Raw genomic sequence first — 20,029 nt, forward strand, 5'->3', positions numbered from 1 at the left:
ATCCCAGGACTCTGGGATCATGACCTGAGCCGAAGGCAGATGCTTACCGACTGAGCCACTCAGGCGCCCCCAAAAGTACTTAATTTTAAATATACTGATATTTTTTTCTCTTATGGATCATGCTTTTGATAGAACATCTGAGAAGTTTTCACTACTCAATTGCCTAAGTCTCCAAGATTTTATCTTATATTTTCTCCTAAAAATTGTCAACTGAAAAAAAAAAAAAAAGACTGAGCTAAAATAAAAACAAAATCATTGACTGGGGACCTCACAATTGTAATTCAGGAACACAGAAGATTTGGGCAGCAACACAAATAGTTTGCCTCTCCCTTCCCCGCCCACCACCCCCCCAGGAGACAAAAGTCAAGGATTTCTAAAGACAAAGGGAATACTTGTTTGTTGTTTACAAAGAATTTTGATTGGTGTTGGCAGCAGAAAAGTAATCTTGATTGCATATAATTGGTTGCCAAGACTATCACTAAGCCTTCTCTTAACTTCTCTTAGCAAGTCCCAGGTGTTCTGGCTGAATCCTTGCAATATTTGCAGTTTGAATCAGTTCAAAAGTTTATGGTTCTACCCACTGAGGACGTGCATAAGGTCCATCTCCTTAATGGCCTCCTGGTTCCCTTTTAAACACCCTATTTCTATTTCACCTTTCACAAAGTTATATAGTTTTATATTTTACATTTGAATCTATGATACACTTAGAGTTCATTTGTGAATTTAGCTCAGCATACTTTATTGTTGTTGCTGCTTATAGATATCCAGTCACTCCAGCACCATTGGTGGAAAAAACTATTCTTCCTCTATTGAATTGATTTTGCTCCCTTGTCCAAAATCAATTGGTCATACTTGTATGGACTATTTCTGGGTCATCTTTTCTTTTCTATAGATCTGTCCCTCTGCCAATACCACAGAGTTTTGATTTCTGTAGGTATGTAAGTTTCAAGATGGTAGAGTGATCCCTCCTACTTTATTCTTCATTTTCAAAAAAAGGTTTTTAGCAATTCTGTTTCCTTTACCTTTCCATGTAAATTTTAAAATAATCTTATCTACATCAACAAAAAAATCTTGCAAGGATTTTGATAGGAATTACATTAAATCTATAGATCAATTTGGGGAGATTTGACATCTTTATTATGCTGACTTTTCGGTAAACTTGGTTTGTATTTCCATTTAATAAGATTCTTTTTTTAGGGGCGCCTGGGTGGCTCAGTCGTTAAGCGTCTGCCTTCGGCTCAGGTCATGGTCCCAGGGTCCTGGGATCGAGCCCCATATCGGGCTCCCTGCTCAGCGGGAAGCCTACTTCTCCCTCTCCCACTCCCCCTGCTTGTGTTCCCTCTCTCGCTGTGTCTCTGTCAAAAAAATAAATAAAATCTTAAAAAAAAAAAAAAAAAAGATTCTTTTTTTATTTCTCTCATCACCACTGTGGATTTTTTAATATATGAGACCTGTATATGTATTATTAGGTTTACATCTAAGTATTTTTTGGGGGGTGATAGTAAATTGTATTGTATTTAAATTTTCTCTTTCTCTGTGTAACTGTTTGTATATAGTAATATCATTGATTTATGTATGTAGATCTTCTATTCTGCCATTTTAATGAACTCACTTATTAATTCTAGGAGTTTTTTTTTAGATCCCTTGGGATTTTCTACGTGGACCATGATCTGCAAATGGTTGTATTTTTCCCTTTCTGAATGGTATGCCATTTTAATTTCCTTTTCTTGCCTTATTGGACTGGCAGGAACTTCCAGTACTATGTTGAACAGGTAGGGCGATGGCAAATAGCTTTGCCTTGTCTTTGATCTTAGTGGGAAAACATCTTGTTTCTTACGACTAAGTATGATATTAGTTGTAGGATTTTTTCATAGATTCTTTATTAAGTTGATGATGTTTCCCTCTTTTCCTAGTTTTCTGAGAATTTTTCTCATAAGTGGGTTTAGAATCTTGTTGAAAATGCTTTTCCTGCATCACTCAATATGATATGTGATTTTATTCTTCTGTTGTTTGTTAATGTGGTGGATTGCACAGATGGATTTTTGAATATCAAACCAGCCTTGCATCCTTGAATAGACTCCATTTGGTCATGATGTGTAATTCTTTTATTTTGCTGAATTCTACTTGATAACATTTTGGTAAGGATTTTTGAGTTTGTATTCATGAGGGACACTGGTCTGTAGTTGTCTTTTTTTGCACCATTTTTTCTCTGGTTCTAATGTCATGGTAATGTTGGTTTCATAAAATGAATTAGGAAGTGTTCCCTTCTTTTTTATTTTCTGGATGGAGTTGTGCATAATTCGTGTTAATTTTTCTTTAAACATATGTTAGAATTCTCCCCTGAAACTGTCTGGGCCTGAGGATTTCTTCCTTGGGGTTTGTAGATTATGAGTTCAATTTCTTTAATAGTTATAGGGCTATTCAAAGAATCTATTTCATATTGGGTGAGTTGTGACAGTTTGTACTTTTTGAGGAATTGGCCCATTTTATCTAAGTCATCAGGTTTTTTTTAAAGATTTATTTATTTCTGAGAGAGAGAGAGAGATTGAGAGTGCACACATGGGGAGGAGGGGCAGATGGGGAGGGAGAGAGAATCTCAAGCAGGCTTCCTACTGAGTGTGGAGCCCATCATGGGGCTCAATCTCAGGACCCTGAGATCATGACCTGAGAGCTGAAACCAAGAATTAGATGTTTAACAGACTGCATCACTCAGGTGTCCATAAGTCACCAGGTTTTTATGTGTAGAGCTGTTCATAATATTCCCTTATTACCCTTCTGATGTCTATAGGATCTGTAGTGATGTTCCTGTTTCACTTCTGATATGGTGTCATCTCTCTTGTTTCCCTTGTCAGTCTCATTAGAGGTTTGTCAGATTGATCTTTTCAAAGAATTGGATTTTTGTTTCACTCATTTTCCCTATTATTTTTTCTGTTTTCAACCCTATTGATTTCTGCTCTTGTCTTTATTACTTATTTCTTTCTGTGTGTTCTGGCTTTATTCTGATGTTCTTCTGGTTTCTTCAAGTGAGATATTATTGTTCTAAGACTTTACCTCTTTCCTAATGTAAGCATTTAGTACTATAAATTGCCCTCTCAGCACCACTTTAGCTATGCCCCACAAATTCTGATATGTGTGTTTTCATTTTCATTTAGTTAATAAATATTTTGAATTCTCTTGGGACTTCCTCTTTGACCCATGAATTTTGTAGAAGTATCGTTAGTTTCCAAGTGTGGAAAATTTCCTGTTATCTTTCTATTGTTGATTTCTAGTTGAGTCCATTGTGATCCCACTTTGTATGAGTGAAATTATTCTAATTTTGTTGATGTTTGATGCAGAATATAGTCTAGATACCTTGATATATCTTATATAAGAGCTTGAAGACAATGCATATTCTGCTGGTGTTGGGTCCTGTTGCTTGATAGTATGGTTGAAATTTTTTATATTATTACTGATTTTCTGTCTAGTTGTTATATCAATTGTTGAGAGAGGGCTATTGAAGCCTTTAACTATAGTTGTGCATCAGTCTATTTTTCCTTTCAGTGTTATCGGTTTCTGCTTCACATATTTTACAGCTCTGTTGTTTGATTATAGAGATTTATGATTACTGTGTCTATTTGGTGGATTGACTCTTTTATCATTATGTAATATAATACAATGTCATGTAATATCTCTGGCCCTAATAATTTTCTGTGCTCTAAAATGTATCTGATATAAATATAACCATTCTTCTTTCTTTTTGTTAATGTCTGATTGGTTTTCTTTCTTCATTCTTTTACTTTGTACCTATCTATATCATATTTGGGGTGAGTTTCTTGTAGACAGCATATGGTTTGATCATTTTTTAAGTAAACTTTGCAAATCTGTTTTTTAATTGGTAGATATAAGCAATTTACATTTAATGTAGTTCTTGATATATTGGAGCTTTCAGTCTGCCACTTTATATTTTGGTTTCTCCTTGTCCTCTATTTTTCATTTCTCTTTTTCCTACCTTCCTGTGTGTTACTGGAACATTTTTTAGAATTCCATTTGATTTGTCTCTAGTGTTTTTGAACATATTTCTTTTCATACCCTTTTCAGTGGTTGCTGTAGGTATTACATTATATATATATATATATATACATAACATATCACCATCTACTGTTGTCAACATTATAACAGTTCTAGTGAAAAGTGGAAATTGTGTCTCTATGTCCTTTTCCTCTCTTAAATATTTCCTCTACATATATTGAGACCTATTTTAGACATGTTATTTTTTAGCCTAAACTGTCAAACAGAATTTAGAAATCTTAGAGGAGAATGAAAGTCTGTTTTGTTGACTCATATGTTTATGAGCTGTGACAGCCACACTTCGACCTCAGGCCACATGCTGCATCCAGTGGGGATTCCAGGGTCCTCAGCCCATTTGCCTTCCTCTCTCCATCTTTCAGGATCTTCTTATGTTTGTTTGTTTGTTTTTGTATAATATCTAGGTTTTATGCTATATTTATTGAGAAGAATAGGGAAAAGTAAGCCTGGTCTCTCTCTCCAGAAATGGAGTTCTGAAATGAGTTTTTAAGAGCCTGGCGGATGGGTGATTGGGAGGAAGCTCTTTGGGGAGGGGGGCCTGGGCTCCTCTCAGACACACAGCACTGATCCTGGGGGATCCTGAGGGAAGAAAATGCCCTCAGGTAAGGGCAGCGCCGTGACCTCGGCAAAGTGCCTGCTGGGAATTCCCGGTGGTCCTTGAACCCTGGACGGGAGCTGGTGTGGCCATCACAGAGATCAGCAGACTTTTTCACTCACTTCCAAATTAAACCACTTGTGCTTCCTCTTGAAAGTCACTGTAAGCATCTCTGTCACATCCAGACCCTCATTTATTCTCCAGAATTGCCTGAACTGCTCCTTTTATTAAATTTGATTCCATTAAATAACGGGCTAATGGTTCTCAGTAAGATGAACTGGCTTGCTCTCTCCTGCTCGTCTGAACAAAACAGATGAGCAGCTGGGGAATTTCTGCCTGGAACCTGGCTGCAGCCCCTCAGAAACTTATGTAAACCTTTGGGCCATGTTGTCAAGGAGCTGCTGTCCAGGGGATGAGGTGAAGGGCCTGGAGCTGGGCACAAGGACGTCAGAGTTTTCGCTTACAGTAAGCAAATAATGATTTTTATCAGGCTCTGCTGTGACACAGAGTTAAGCCCCGATTGAAGGAGTTGAAAATCTACCAGAAGAACAGTTGCAATGTGGTATCTTAGGTGCTGAGATGTAGGAAACATGGAGGGAGACAGAGAAAAAGCCCCTGATCCGAACTAGGGTGTCTGGGAGGGCTTCCTGGAGGGGGAGTCCTATTGAAACTGTGGTCAACTTGGAGCCACTGTCCAGCCTATGTGCCAATGTGAGGCCCTTTCCTGGAACCAGGCTGACCCAGGTTCCAACCCCAGGACCCTCCTATTCAGGAGTGTGAATGTATGTGTGCCCCCATATCATACATACGTTCAAATGCAAGGAGTTTTTTTCTTTCTGGTCTTGTCATAAAGTGTTTTCAAAGTTCAGGAACTGGGTCAGCATGCACCCATAAGGGAGGGGGGCTTGTTTGTGCACTGGGCCACCAATAGTGAGGGTGGTGTGTCCAGGGAGGAAACCCAGCCTTGTGGGGGCCTGGGAATTAGACAGCAACAGGGGGACTGCTTTTATTTCAGTGACCAACAGGCATTTCTTGGCAGATAACCAGAAAATCTCACTTCCTTCCTCCACTTGGCAAGCTAGTTTGGGAGGCATGCCTCAGCGCTGGCCAGAAGTCCAGGGGGGGAAGGCGAGGTGTTGGGTAGAAGGCCGGGTGGGAAGGCTGACGGGGCCAGGCCCTGCCCTGATTCCCGCAGCATCCTGGCATTCCAGGAGACCCCAGCCAGGCTCCAATTCCTCCTGCTCTGCCCAGAAGACCAGCCAGCCAGCCTTCAGGCCCTCGGCAGGGCTGAGCTTCCCCCTCAGAAAGATGACCCCTGGAGAGTGGACTGCAGGGCCCTGAGGGGCAAGCGGGCTGGGTCATGTGTGGATAGATCTCTAACTTTTAAATATTTAGACTGCGGCACGCCCTGGACTCTGCGAATGTTAGGAGCTGCCTTGAAAAAGAAGTGTCCAGCGCAGACCCTGGCACACAGTAGGGCTCAGACAACCTTGGTCCTGGTAGATGGAGGCAGGTGGTGGGGTGTTGCCAAGGCCCCGGGGCTCTCATGTTGGCTGGGTGTTGCCGTTTCCGCCGCAGTGTCATGGGCCTTTCGCCCGTGGGCCAGGCCAGCAGTCATCCCGCAGCCCCGCCCCCGGGGCTCATGCTTCCCTCAGCCGGTCCCCGAGGACTGCGGAGCGGAGCTTCTCAGAGGCTGAAGAGCACAGTATGAATATTGCATGAATAATAAGCACGCCACCACTTAGCGGTTACGCAGCGCTTTCCCCCTTCCACAACACTTTACCATCATTAATTAGTTATTCTGCGCTGCTTCCAGCTGCCCTAGCTCTCTCTGCAAAGGCACTCTTGCAAACGGGCCTTCCCTGGTCCGAAGCCCCGAGGTTGAGTGGGTGGGCTGCCCCCCACCTGGCCTCACAAGCCTTCTGGAGGCCTCTGCCCGGCTCTGCGACTTCCGGTAATGTTGACGGGGAGGACAATCTTTCTGACCTGAGTTCCTGCCCAGAGCCGCTTCCTGGCATGCAATGCTCCCTGCATCTCCCGTGGCCTCTGGAAAGCTGAAGATACCATCTCAAGTGGGTGGCTGAGGGCCTGTGGAGGAGAGTTCCCTCCTGCACCTCGGTCCATGCCCGCACACCTTCAGGGGATCCTCACAGCACTCTGTGTGTGGTGAGGAGGCTTCCTGGTCAGTCGCGTTGCAGAGTGGCTACCGAGCTGCGAGTCATGTCCTGTCTGGCCCCAGGCCACTGGATGAGCAGTGGCAGAATGGAGATTCAGATGCTCTGGTTCCAAGTGTCATTCCTTTCTACCCACCATGGAGTCAGTCATATGAAGCATTCATGCCCCCCTGGAGACAGTCAAAGATGGACCAACCCCCTTAACCAGTGTGTGCAGGGTTAGCTGGGTGGCCCCATGGTGGGTCCTCTGGTCTTGCCCTCCTTGGACACCACCATGCACCCCACCAGGGCAGCCTCAAGCTCCCCTTGGCTTCCAGCACCTCCGGCTCCCTCAAGGTTTCAGCAGCTCCCCTGCTAGGTGTGACAGCATTTGATGTCACCGCCTGCTGGCCAGCATGGGCCTGGGACGCCCTGGGGGGCCCTGCCCCTTTGGGACTGCTCCCCATCCCTGGAGTGCCCTTGGTTCTACCTTGGGCCGAAGCCGGCTCCCTGCCTTCAGCTCCTCCATTAGCCTGGAAAGGTATTGATCAGTTTGGCTTCTGTAGCTGAGTGTTTTAATCCCCGTGTGTGAATCTTTAAGAATTAATTAGCAAAGACTGCGCAGGAAAAACAAAGTGGGCACAAGTTTTGGTACTGTCTGGTCACCCACCAGTATTATTTTCCTCTTAATTATGATGCTATTTCTGGAGGCTGGAGGCATTTTCCCCTGCGTTTGGGAGCCTCGGGTCAGCCTCTCTTTCCTCCTGGTGGCCTCCGGACTCTGGTTCCTGCTCAGGGCAGGTGTGTCCTGGCTAGCTGTCCCGTCCTCATCTTCTGGAAAGCCCCGAGAGCCTCAGTTTACCGGTGCCCCCTCGCTGCTCTGACTCGCTGAGCTGCCTTTTTTATTCCCAAGCCCTTGTTCCCCCTCCGGCCTCTTGGCCTTTGCTGCTGCCTTTTCCTCTGCCTGGACACCTGCCCTGCCTGGCCCCATTACCCGCCCCCCCCCCATCTTCACTAGGTCCTACTTGTCTTTTTGTTTTTAATTTAAATAATGCTTACTCCAGGGGCCCTTCTCTGACTCCCCCAGGCTGGGGGAGGCCCCCCTCTGTCCTCCCAGATGGCTGATGGCTGCGTACTTCCATGTGTGACAGGGACCCTGTGCAAGGAATTCCCTCTCAGTGGGCAGGTTCAAGCGGGCATCAGGGCGCACGGCTGGCTGGGCCGGGGGTGCTGAGCTGGGTTTGCGGAGCTGGTGGTCTGACTCCTCGTGCCCTCTGGCCGTGGACCGAGGCCCCTCGGAGCCGTCTTTGCTCTGCTGTCCTTTGTCCTCAGTTTTCCTTTCACTTTCTATCTCTGGACTGTGCATGGCTCCGGCAGGTGCGGGCTCTGCTCCAGGTCTAGGAGCTCTGCCGGGAAGCGGGGAACACCGCGGCCCTGGGAGAGGAGCAGCAAGGTCTGTTCACTCCGAGCTGGCCGCTGCAGTTCGGCCAATGAGACCAGAAGGTGAGATGGAGCAAGAGCAGTTTCGGGAGCTTCCCGGGCTTGGGGATGGGGAGCCTGAGGTTTCTGCAAGTCACAGCTGTGTCAGACCCCAGCGCACCCCCAGCAGCGGCCGGGAGCCGGAGCGCTCCGTCACCCAGGCCAGCCCAGGAGAGGACTGAGGCGGGATGCTCGCTGCGCTGTACTTGATCCGGGACCTCAGGCCATGGAGACAGAAGCATCCACAGCAATGGCAGCCACGTGTGGGCCACATGTGTTCCGTGGGGGTGCCACGAGAGTTTCCCATCTCAGAGTTACAGCAGCAATGGTCCCTCGCTTCTCCTTGGCTGAACTTCACCTCCCTCCCGAGCCTGCAGTATCACTCACTACTGGATACTCAGTCTCATCACTTGAAGCCACTTCTGGTTTCATGTTCAGTGGTTTTGGGGTCACTTCCCAGTTAGTTCAAGGTTCTCCCCTTCCAGCTTCTCTCTGCATCTCACAGGAAGAGAAACTGAGTTCCAAGGAATCTCACCTCTCATCCTGGTCCTGGAGAGAAGCTGCTTATCCTGAAGCGTGTCCTTTGTGCCGTAGAACAGCCTGCTGGACGGTGTACACGGAGTGGGGGCAGAGGAGCGACAAGGTGGCGGGGTGATCCTGAACAAACCCAGAAAAAGGGGACTTCCAGAGGAGGTGGCTTTGTGCTAGGCCTTGAAGGATAAGAAAGTAAGAACTTTCCACGGGAACAAGGAAGGCGTTGCATCAAAGACAGCAGCATGTGCCAGGCAGAGGGGCAATGGTGGCTTAGCCTGTGGATCCTAGCTGGATTTATCAGAGGCTGTATTGTGAGCAGCTTGTTTCCAGCCAGCATTCTCTGCTTCCCTCCCCGCCTCGCCAACCTGATTTCCAGTGATGCTTTATGAAGGACCTGCCACCCAAGTCATCAGGACTCCTCTGATTGCGGATGACAGTGACTTCGCTCAGATCAGATTAAGCTAAAGAAAGTGTTTCCTTACTAAGGTGACTGGTAAGTCAGGAAGAGGTGTTTCAGGCACAGCTGGATTCAGGCACTCAAAATCTATCTTTAAGACTTGGTCTCGGCTTGACGCTCTTCTGTGGGGGCTTCAGTCCCAGCAGGTTCTCTCCATCCAGTGGGCCTCCCTCAGCCCCACTGTTACCAATTCCAGAAGACACTCCTGTTTCTCCAAATTTCCCTCAAAGTCCCTGAGTTGAGTCTTACTGGCCTGAATTGGATCATCTGCCCCACCCCTCAACCAATCACTGCCGACAGGAAGCTGGAATATGTTAATTAATCAGGTATTCATGTATTCGTCCTGGAGCCAGCCCTGGGGGAATCCTATGGAAGTGGTTCCCCAAAGGAAAGCCAAGGGACTGCTGGCAGCCAAGGGGCCCGGGGAGGCGTGCAGGCCACACAGCAAGCGTCCATCCTACATGTCCCCATTCAGACTTCCTCTACCTGGTGGAGACGGAGGTTTGCAGGAAGGTGCTGGACATTGCCCATGACACTGAGTTTTCTTTCTGTCTCCCTTGTCACTGCATGAGCTCCTTTATCCGGGCCAGGGGTCTTGGGTTGCTCTTGGATGCCCTATCCAGAGCACACGGCAGGCACTTCCTGACAGCGTTAGGAGAGGACGGATGCCTGTCTAGACACTTGAAGCCCCTTTCTCTGGCTGGAAACATTAGAATCCATGAGATCTAAAGTTAGGAGCCATTCTGCAATATTTAAGTTCCAAGATGAAAATGACCAGGCATCAGGTGACAAACACTTAGGGCGGCTTCTCCTTATTTTTAGTTCAGACACTTATAGAACGACATCTGAGTGCTCGCACACCCACTAGCCCACAATTGGAACCGCATAGCCGGATTCCGCTCAAATAAGGGTGGTGAAGAGTTCCAGCCCCCATTGAGGGTGGGCCCAACAGGTGTCATGGACAGCACAGGAGGTCTGGACGTCAGGGATGGGCTCTCGGTGGGTTAGATTCCAACTGAGATGGGGCAAGGCCACACTGCACCCTCAGCTCCGTCTCAGAGAGCAACCCCATCGCTGCCTTCCCCTGAAGGCTGCCCTCTCGTGTCTCAGGCGAGGGGACCCAGCAAGCCTCAAGGCCTCAGGACCATTTACTCTTGCAGGAGGCTCCTTTCTGTTTGGAAATCACTCGCAGAAGCAGGCGGTGTTCTACATGACTGGGGTGGGAGGGGCTGCAGAGAGGAGGGCTGGAGACTGGCTATTTCGGCAGGGAGGGGTGGAATAGCGTCCTTGGGCAGCAGCATGTTCAAAGGGGGCACGAAGGGGAAGCAGGGACTCTAGACTCAGAGCCATAAGTGCCTTTGTGCACCTGAGGGAAAGGCACCATCCCTCGGCAGGTGTGTGACTTGGTGGGAGCTCCTGGGCACACAGGGAGACTGAGGGTGGAGACCCATCTCGAGGCAGCTCTCCGTACTAGGTAGCAGCCAGGGCTGGGCTCTGAGGTCTCTGCTCCTGTCCCCCGTGCCTGGTTCAGCCTGAGGAGTGCCGACGGCCAAGTCGGAGCTGGCCAGCACTGCGCCTGCTACTGCCTGATGAACCAGTCCGCACAGTCCCTCCCTGCCCCCCAGGGAGACGAGCCTTGGTACAGCCAGCCCTTGCCCGGCCCCCCTGGACTCTCCCCTGGGTTGCAGAGTCTGTCCTCTGGATGCCAAGCTTCCTCCTCCTGTTTGCAAAGAGAACCCAGAGAATTCCAGCAAAGAACGTGCCCTGCGACTTGCTCCTGGGGCTCTCACAGATCTGAATGCAGGAGCGTGCTGGAGGCTTCTGGCTGTGCTGCTGGGCCATCCATCCTCCAGCTAGTTTGCAGAACCAGGGGAAATGAGCCCTGGGGCCTCGAAGGGGGTCTATGGCCCAGGAGGGACTTCTCCTGTTCAAGACCCTGGCAGGAGGCGGGGCTAGGGTTGGCTGGGCTAGTGTGCTTATGATGGATCCTCACCCGGGGCCTTGTTAGAGCGCAGGGCAGAGACACGGAGTGCAGGGGGAAGGCTGTAAGGAGGGAGTTCCCTCCCCAAGGAGGGGAAAGGCTGCCGCCGAGTGGCCATCTGGCTGGCTAGCAGGAATTACTGGGACCGATGTGTCCACGGCCCCGTTTTGTCTGCCTGCAGCTGGAAGGGTACTCACTCAGTCCCTGACCCCAGACGTGGTAGGGGAGCCTGAAGCCCCGAGAGCCTGCTTGGGGCCAGGGACTAGGGGCCGCCTCAGGGCTTGGGGCCAATACAAAATGGAACGTGGAGAGTGGTGTCTCAGTGCGGGTTGGGGTGAGGAGTGAGGGCTGAGCTGAACCCCAGCCATGGAGTCTCTGACAGGGGGTGCAGAAAGAGCCAAGGTTGAGGACAGTGTCACTGGTGGGCCAGGCAGATGAGGGAGGCTGGGCTGCCTGCTGAGCACTGGGACCCAGTGCTCTCAGGGAGGGCAGGACCTGGCAGGTTTTTGACAATGTTCTTTCTCCTCTTTCCTTCTCAGCCCTGCCGCCAGAGGTCTGAGCTCCTATGGCCCAGCCTCCATTCGTCCCTGTGTGACCAAGTCTCTTTGTGTTTCTTTCTCTCTGGCTCTCCGACATTTTCCATCTCGCTTTTCCTGACCTGTGTTCTTTCTTCTTTCTCCATTTAAGTTTCATCTCGGGCTCATATAAAGTTTTTACACTGCATGCATCACAATGCATCACATGGAGAGTGATGGTCACCAGCAGAAGACACAGGAAAGATGTTTGTGTATGAAGGGGCCAGGGGAGAGACTGTCCGTCTGTGTGCCTGGCCCCACTTGCTGATGCTCTGCCCTGCCCTGTCCCCAGCCTGCTGCCCAGTAATGGCAGAGACGGGCCAGACTCGTGTCAGGAAAGGAGCCAGGGTGAGCACAGGGCATATGCAGCTCTGAATTTTGGGCATCAGTCTGGAAGTCAGCTCCTAGCCCAGCTACTCATAACAGCCCAGTCCAACCATGTGCAAAACAGAAGATTTTGTCCCATCCCTGGAGTGGTTTTCAACCTAGCTGGAGCAGCAGGTTTAATGTAAAGAATGTGAAGAAACAATGGAGCTCAGCAGGGGCTTGGGAGAACCCACAAGACCAAGGTCATATTGTATGTGGGGGTGTCTGTGTGAGTGGATAGAAAGACAGAAATCATTGAATTTCTAAGAGGACTTGTGATTAGAACAAGGTTGTGTGCTTTTGCTGCATAACTCCCCAGCTTTATCCATCGACTAAGTGAAGCCACCAGAAAAATCCCAAAGTCCATTATGATGATCCCTTCCCCGTCAAACACATGCAGAGCAAGATGTCCTCTGTAGAGTGTCGACCCAACACGTCACCCCAGGCAGCATTGTCTGTAGTCAGCAGACGTGGCCCTTGGCCATCATTCAAGCTCCGATAGGTAGGGAATTGGGAGGCGAACTTCTCTTGGAGCTAAGCTGGGGAAGATTCGGCCTCTCCCAATGAAGTCACCTGCTTCCTTTGAGAAGCGGGGGTCATGGCACTTCTTGCTTCTGCCTTTGCCTGGAAGCTTGTACCTAGAACCAGGCTTGGGTCTCATCATCCGCTCACCCCAGCCCAAGCCCCTCCAGCCCTTGACCTTGTGGTTTGTGGCATCATTCCATTAGTTCCCTGGGATTCGAGTTTGCAGGGCGTCACAGGCTCCCAGTGCAAGTGTCATGGCTCAGACCCTGGCCCTGCCACATTCCACTTCCCTTGGACTTTGGGCCCATTATCGAGTCTTCAGTGCCTCTGGTTCCTCATTCATCACACAGAGATAATCGCACCTAGCTCCCAGCGATGTTGCTGCGAGTACTAAGTGCATTCCTGCAAGTGCCTCACCTGGTTTCGCCTCGAAGTAAGTGGCCAATTACTGGACGCCTTCCCCTGCAAGGCCTACAGCTCTGCTGTGGGTCTTTGAGGGCCGGTCTGCAGGGACCGTGGCCCCAGCCTGAGCCCCGTCTCCTGATGGAAGCTTTCAAGCTCTGGCCGGAAGCATGAGGCATCTCTGCAGTGTGATCTGTCACCACCATTCATTCAGCAAACGTCTGTTAATTCCTCCTCAGTGCCAGATGCTGTGTCAAGTGCTGGGGTAGAACATTCCACAGGGCACAGACAGCACAGAGGGGCGACTGGCGAGAAGGCGCAGCCAGTGGATTCATAGCTGAGCAGCTCTCAGGACACAGCAGTGCTCCGTAACATCGTTAAATAAACGATGTGGTCACTTACGGTGGCTGAGAACAGCCCCCGTGGAGCACACAGCTGAGCCAGGCGTGGGGGCTCAGGAGGAAGCAACATGGGAACCGAGACGAGGGGAAGGAGGAGAGGCGAGAAGACGGGGCCGGGCAGAGGGAAGGGCCCAGAGGCAGCAGAGCCCCCAGCCTGGGTGGGGAACTAGAAGCAGTGCGGTCTGGCTGGGATGAGAGGCTTCGTGGGAATGACAGAAGGGGCTAAAGAAGCAGGCAGGGGTCAGAGTGTGGGTCTGGGAGGCCATGCGGAAGAGCCGGCTGAACGGAGCTCAATGGAACCGTGCTCCCGGCATGGGGTGGGAGGAGGGCGCTGACGTCCCTGCCAGGCTCCAGGACGCTCCATGGCAACCAGCAGCCCCCCTCTGTGTTCCGGAGGCTGGACGCCAAGCAGCAGAGGTACCTGTGCCAGGCCTTCCCGGACCTGTGGGACACAGTGGTTGGGGACAGGGCTTTGGCCCTCCACCCCTGGTCTGATCATGGCCACCAGTTTGGTTCTAACCAGACTCTGGGTTTTCTTTCTTTGCAGATGTTGGAGGAGCTCCAGTGTTAGCAACGGGCAAGTCTGCTGGGGCCGAAATCGGTGGGTGGCTGCCCAGCTTCCTCTTTGTGCAGGGCTGGGGGGGGAGGGGCAGGGGTGGGGTGTGCTGGGAGCGTGGCTGGTTTCCTGCCAGTCTTCACCGAACAGGGGCAGCACTCACTTCCACATCTGCCCGAGGAGCTAACACAGTTTTACCCCAGGGGCAGGGACCTGCTTGAGAGCCTGTCTCCAAAGGGCACGGGAGTCACCAGGGCCACCCTTCTCTGCTCTCTGTAGGATGAGCGGCTCCAGCCCCCACAGCGCCCTGCACTCTGCCATGCCTCCCCCTCCTCCCTCCACTTGCACAGTCCCAGCTCCTCTCCACCTCAGGGGCTCCCCTCAGCAGGCACGGTGCAGTCTGCAGACTGTGATCTAGAATCTTCACCCCTTTTCCTCCGGGAAGGCTCTCGGCTTCCACGCCAGCCCAGGCCAGCCCGTTACCCTGGCGTTAGGGCGAGTTCCCATCCACCCCCGCTGACTGCAGGCCTCTCAAGACGGAGTCACATCTTTTCCTTTGCCTTCCATGCTCACCACAGAGCAGGCAGCCAATTAACACGTGCTCGATAAATGAATTAACGCAAAGGCAAGTGAGGTAGGGCTAGGGGAGGCCAGAGAAAGGAGCCATCAGCTGCTGGGGAATGACTCCCACGGCTGAAGAGAGCCGGATGGGGTTCCAGGAGGAGGGGATGGGGGGTGGGTGAGGGGCAGGGGGAGGATGTGGCCCTGGGCTTCAGCCGATTGGAATGTGGAGTTTTCGGGTGACTTTGGACTTCACCCCGAATGTGAAGGGAGCTGTAGATGAAAGACCTTTGCAGGCTGGTGCCTGATGGATACCCATTGGTCAATTCCTCCCTGCCCTGCAGACATCAAGTACGCCATCATCGGGACGGCTCTGGGCGTCGCCATATCAGCTGTCTTCCTGGTCTTGAAGATCTGCATGATCAGGAAACATTTGTTTGATATTGACTCCTCGGACTTGAGAAGCACCAACCCAGGCTTCAACGGTAAGGGAGCAGCGACCTCTGGCCCGGATCTGCCCCGCCCAGACCAGGATCGGTCCCGGCAGCCTGAGGCCCTGAGAGCCCCTCCAAAACTTGGCTAGAGAAAGACTGACAGACTGGGTTGAAAAGAAATGCAGTGACCTCTCTGTGTCTCTGTCCATCTCTCCCCTTCCCCACTTCTCTCTCTCTCTCTGTACTTTTCCATTTCTAAGAATCAGATTTCTTGGAGAAAGGGTGGGGGAATGGAGGTGAGCAGGCTTCGGACAGAAATGTCTATTTCTGTATCCAAAAATGTGACCAGATAAAATGGATCCCAGGAGGTGATGAGGCTGGGAGGGTGGTGGACGTGCTGCTGAGTTTTTTTTTTTCCATAAACTGGGCAGGTCCTACTCGGAGCCGTGCTGTGTCCTCTTGGTCCAAACAGGGCTGGGCTGATGTGAACCCTGGCGTGGTTCTCAGTGTCCTTGTGGCACCTGCCGGGAAGCTCAACCCACAGACCCAGCAGTCAGTTTGTGAGTTTTGATAGCAAAATACAGCACTGATCTGCATCCCCTTTCTCTCAAGATGGGACTTGCAAAAATCATTCCCAGTCCTGTCAGCCTGCTTAATGGGATCATCATGCAGTTTTCCAGGACATTTTCCAGAGGATGAGGAGGAAGGAGCCTCACTGTGTCTCTGGAAAATGTGATTATTATCCACGAAGATATGCAGAAGGGGGAGTCTGGGCCAGGGGGAGGAACCACAGCCCTCCAGGGCTTCCTGGGATGCCAGCATGCTCGACTGCACGAGGGGTTTAACTGGTCATAGGTGTTTATTTGCCATTATTTTTGTATCCCTATGATTAGGAAGGGAGAAGAAACAGCCTCTTCATCACATAGTGGGAGGTGTGCTAGATCCCTTTAGACCAAGAGGGTCTGGGAGCAGCAAGCGAAGGGGGTGATGAGGAGTGATGGGGGTAGGAAGGCTCCAGGGAAGGTTCAGTTAAGTGCCCAGCTAAGGGGGGCTCAGTGATGGGACCTGGATAGAGAAGCTCCAACAGAGCCAAAGGAGAAGGATGAAGAGCACTCAGCCCAAGACCACCATCCCCAGTGGCCCCAACCCAGGGAGCCTTTTGGAGCTGCCCGAGTCAGCTTGGCTCTGCCTCGCTCCTGCTTGCCTGACACTGAGTGAGCCGTGCCGCTGATCACAGTGTCCCCTTCCTAATGCCCTGCTTTCTCTCTTTAGACACCATCACACTAAAGAAGAGAGTCCCAAGGTAAGGTCACTATCGTGGTAAGTGCGGGGTATCATTTTCCCTCCTGTTTTATTCATTGTGCTTCTTTGCCTGTCATCCTAGCTCTTCTCTCCACTCCAAAATGCTTCCTAGGAGACTAGACTGCACCCCATGCCCCCTTTTCCCTTCTTTGCTTCAGTGGGCAGAAGTCATGAGAGTGCGGGGCCACAGGGTACAGTAGCCAAAGGGGGCTTGAGCTTGCCTCTGCGTACTCTCAGTTACATTCTGCCCCACCTCCCATACAGAACCCCTCAGTACATTCCCCCCAGAACTCAGAATGAGGTCCCTAGCCCTTGCCATGACCTACTTGGGAAGCCCATATAGCCTGCTCCAGGTTACTTGGCTTCCCTGCTGCCATGAGCCACACTGCTCTTCTGCACGGAGACTATATGTCCTCTGAGGACAGCCCTGCCTCAGGACCTTTGCACTTGCTGTTTTCTGTTACATGGAATGCTCTTCTCCCAGATACCTATAAACTTTGCCCTTCATTTCCTTCGTATCTCTGCTTCAAGGCCACCATTTCATTTTGGATGGCCTGTTTAAAATAGAAACCCCTTCCCCTGATCATTATCTTTCCCTCACCTAGCTTTATTTTTCTTCATATTACTTTCCCTTCACTGACATTATGTGATATATTTCTTCGTCTATTTCTTTTGATGGTTTTCCCCCTGAAGTGTAAGGTTCTTGAGGGTGGGGTCTTTCTCTTCATCTTTGTGGCTCTGGCATTTAGCACCATGCCTGGAACAGAGCAGGTACTTGTATATGTGTTGAATGAATGAGTGAATGGGCGTTCAGGCATGGGCTAGGTGCTGAGGAATAAGGGAAGACAGGCTCCCTTTCCATCTGCAGGGGACACAGGCACATCCTGGGTGCTCTTTGCAGGGTGTTGGGACCAGGGGGGTGTTGTGACACAGCTAAGTATGCGTTGCCTTGTGCCTGGGGGATGCAGAGGGGTCCAGCTGGGAAGCAGGACGTCTAGGAGTGCAGGCAGCACTGGGATTGCATATGGAGGGATGAGAAGAAGTTTCCCTGGGGGAAGCAAGAGAAGTGTACACAGGCAGAAGGCACGCTGAGGTGTGTCAGTGTGCACACCCAGGGAACAAATGTTCCGTGTGACAGGAGCCAATGCTTCACACGAAGGTCTGCAGAGAAAAGGTTGGAGAGAGGGGTGGTTTCACTCAGGGTCTTACATGCTAAGTGAAGGAGTCTGCACCCTATCCTGAAACTTCTGCTCAATCCCTGATGGATTCTAGGCAGGAGAGGGATGGAAGAGCGTTTCCGCTGTAGTGGCATGGGGGGGGTGGGGAGGGCGCTGGGGACAGGGACACCTGCTGGGAAGCCCTTTGAGGGCTTCAGACCTGCTGCAAAGCCCTGCTGGGCAAGGATCGGAGCGATACTGAGGCACTGAGCGAAGGTGCAGCCACCAAGACGGAAGAATCCAGAACAGTACAGAGTTTGTGGGGGTGGAGAGGCCCCAGAGGGGTGGTGCCCTTGGGAAGTAGGTGGTGGAGCAGGTTTGGGCAATGGACTTGGGGGCTGAGATGGGGACTCCTTTTTTAAACACAGTGAACCTGAGGCTTCTGGAGACTTCCATGTAGAGGGGGTGCTCAAGAAGGGCTGGCATGCAGACAGAGGTCTGGGCTGGGTGGGGTGGTGGGTTTTAGAGGGGACCTGGGCTCCCCTCCGGTTCTTCCCCGGAGCCTGGCGCTCAGTAAGTGCTATGGCGTGTGTATGGGAGGCGAGGTGGACGTGAGAGGGAAGAGAGAGACAGATGCGTGGCACGCTGTCGTCAGGGTGATGGCCCGGGGCTGAACTGGAAACAGATTTTCTTGAGAAGTTCACTTTCCTGAGGATCTTCCCTCCTTCAGATATTCTGGTTTCCGGGCCCTTACTGAAGAGTGTTTCATCAGCTCTGCCTGCAAGCATTGCCCCTCTTCTTCTCTGACTCTCACTGTCTCTCTCTGTTCCATCCTCCCCAATCCCCACCCAGCCCGTGCTGTTTGGCCCTCCCACAAAGGGCTTGGACAGGGGGAGAGGAGTGTGATCATTTTCCTTATCATCCAAACCAGGACTTTGGGAGAGTGAAGAGGCATTGCTAATAACCGTGTTAGGATCTAGGTGTAAACCTGGATAGTTCTAGGAAAACTGGAGCATGCGGCCAGCCTGGGGTTAGTGGGGCCATGAGACAGTGCTCTCCAGGCCCCTCTGTGGCCACCCAGTTCTCCTCTTGCTGGCAAGGTCACCTCCTCTGCACCTGGGGTTCTCGCGCAGGGGAGGGTTGGGTGACCCGTCCCAGGGAGCTTTTGGAAACGTGTCATGGAATTGGGGGCATTTACAGGTGGACCACCCTGTCACCCACACTGGCTGAGTTGTCCCATTCGTCCTTATAGAAGAAACATGCTAAACATGCTAAACAGCTCTCAAGTGCCACCAAATCCATGAGACCACTTACAGGGGAAAGTCGAATTCCAAGTTGCTGGCTCCTACTGGCCCTCTCTTTCCCAGCCCTGCGGGGCCTTCTCGCCCGGGGAGCTCTGTCTCCTGGCAGCCCTTGGGGCATTGGCATGGTGCTAGTTTCCACTGAGGCTGCAGCTGGGTCCCCTTGCCAGGAGGACACCCAGGGGCAGCACTCCTACTGCTCTGGGCTGGGTGCTGACTCAGGCTCTCCCACTATAGAATCTAGGCAGCCTGACCTCCATCAGGGGTTCAAACAGGGCTTTGGGCAGACGGGGCTATGGGAGGCCACGGACTGAGTCTGGTAGGATGAGAAGGATTAACTCCCGATGTGCAGGAAGAGGGGACCTGGACATGAATAGATGAACCCCAGACCTAGAGCCTGCATTGCCTTTTGGGGGTCCAGCTGGTGTCTGTGGTGGGCAGTACAAGATGGGAGTCAGTCCTGCGTAGATGGGGGATGTCTGTGATGGTGGCCTCTACCCACCGCGTGGCCTCCGGGGCCCTCTGCTGGGTGGCGGAGGCGCCCGCGCCCGTGGCTGCAGACTTTTGTGGCAGGCTGTGGCCCTCTGTCACCAGTCAGTGGTCGTAGTGATCTCACCACGGGGCGTGGGCTGGGCGTGCTCCCCTGGCCAAACCACCCCCACACATGGAAGGGCACTTGGAGTTAGGGTACTTTGCCTTGGAAACTCCAGTGCCCCCCAGAAGTCTCTGCGGACACTGTGTCAGGGCTCTTAGCCATGGAATTCAAAAAAAAGGAAGAGTTCCCAAATCCTAATTTCCAATCCCGTGCATGTGTTTTGGGGGGTGGGGGGGATGGAGAAGCTGTGATGGTTTGTAGCAAGTGACTGACACACGTGTGTGTGTGTGTGTGTGTGTGTGTGCGCGTGTGCGCGTGCGCAGATGCCGCTGTGTGCAGTACAACCGACCACTTTAAAAGCATTGTTGAAGCAACGGTCGCTGCGGATTTATGTTCCCATGTATAAGCATGTCAGATCATGTCCCGATTTTGTGTGCGTTTGGAAGTTCTGAATTCTTTTGAAACATCAGAACCAGAGGAGGCAATTTCCATCGTCCATCCGGATGGGGTGGCTGCGCAGGTCACTCACAGACGACCATGGTGAAAGTGAAGTCCCAGAAAGGGAACACGGGCAGGGCGCAGGTGGCTGG

The 20,029-nt window shown here is 51.2% G+C and overlaps 1 protein-coding gene across 3 annotated transcripts in view; it reads left to right on the forward strand.

Annotated features, from left to right (window-relative positions):
- Window positions 1–20,029, forward strand: part of TMEM273 (transmembrane protein 273) — a 39,968-nt gene that overhangs the window by 13,306 nt on the left and 6,633 nt on the right. For all 3 annotated transcript variants that reach the window (XM_078077449.1, XM_078077451.1, XM_078077450.1), the window contains exons 2-4: window positions 14,081–14,134; window positions 14,995–15,135; window positions 16,357–16,387. In XM_078077449.1, coding sequence (XP_077933575.1) covers window positions 14,081–14,134; window positions 14,995–15,135; window positions 16,357–16,387 — 226 coding nt within the window. The remainder of the gene's footprint in view (window positions 1–14,080; window positions 14,135–14,994; window positions 15,136–16,356; window positions 16,388–20,029) is intronic.

The sequence above is a fragment of the Halichoerus grypus genome, chromosome 7 (genome assembly GCF_964656455.1).
Source record: "Halichoerus grypus chromosome 7, mHalGry1.hap1.1, whole genome shotgun sequence".
Classification (NCBI taxonomy): Eukaryota; Metazoa; Chordata; class Mammalia; order Carnivora; family Phocidae; genus Halichoerus; species Halichoerus grypus.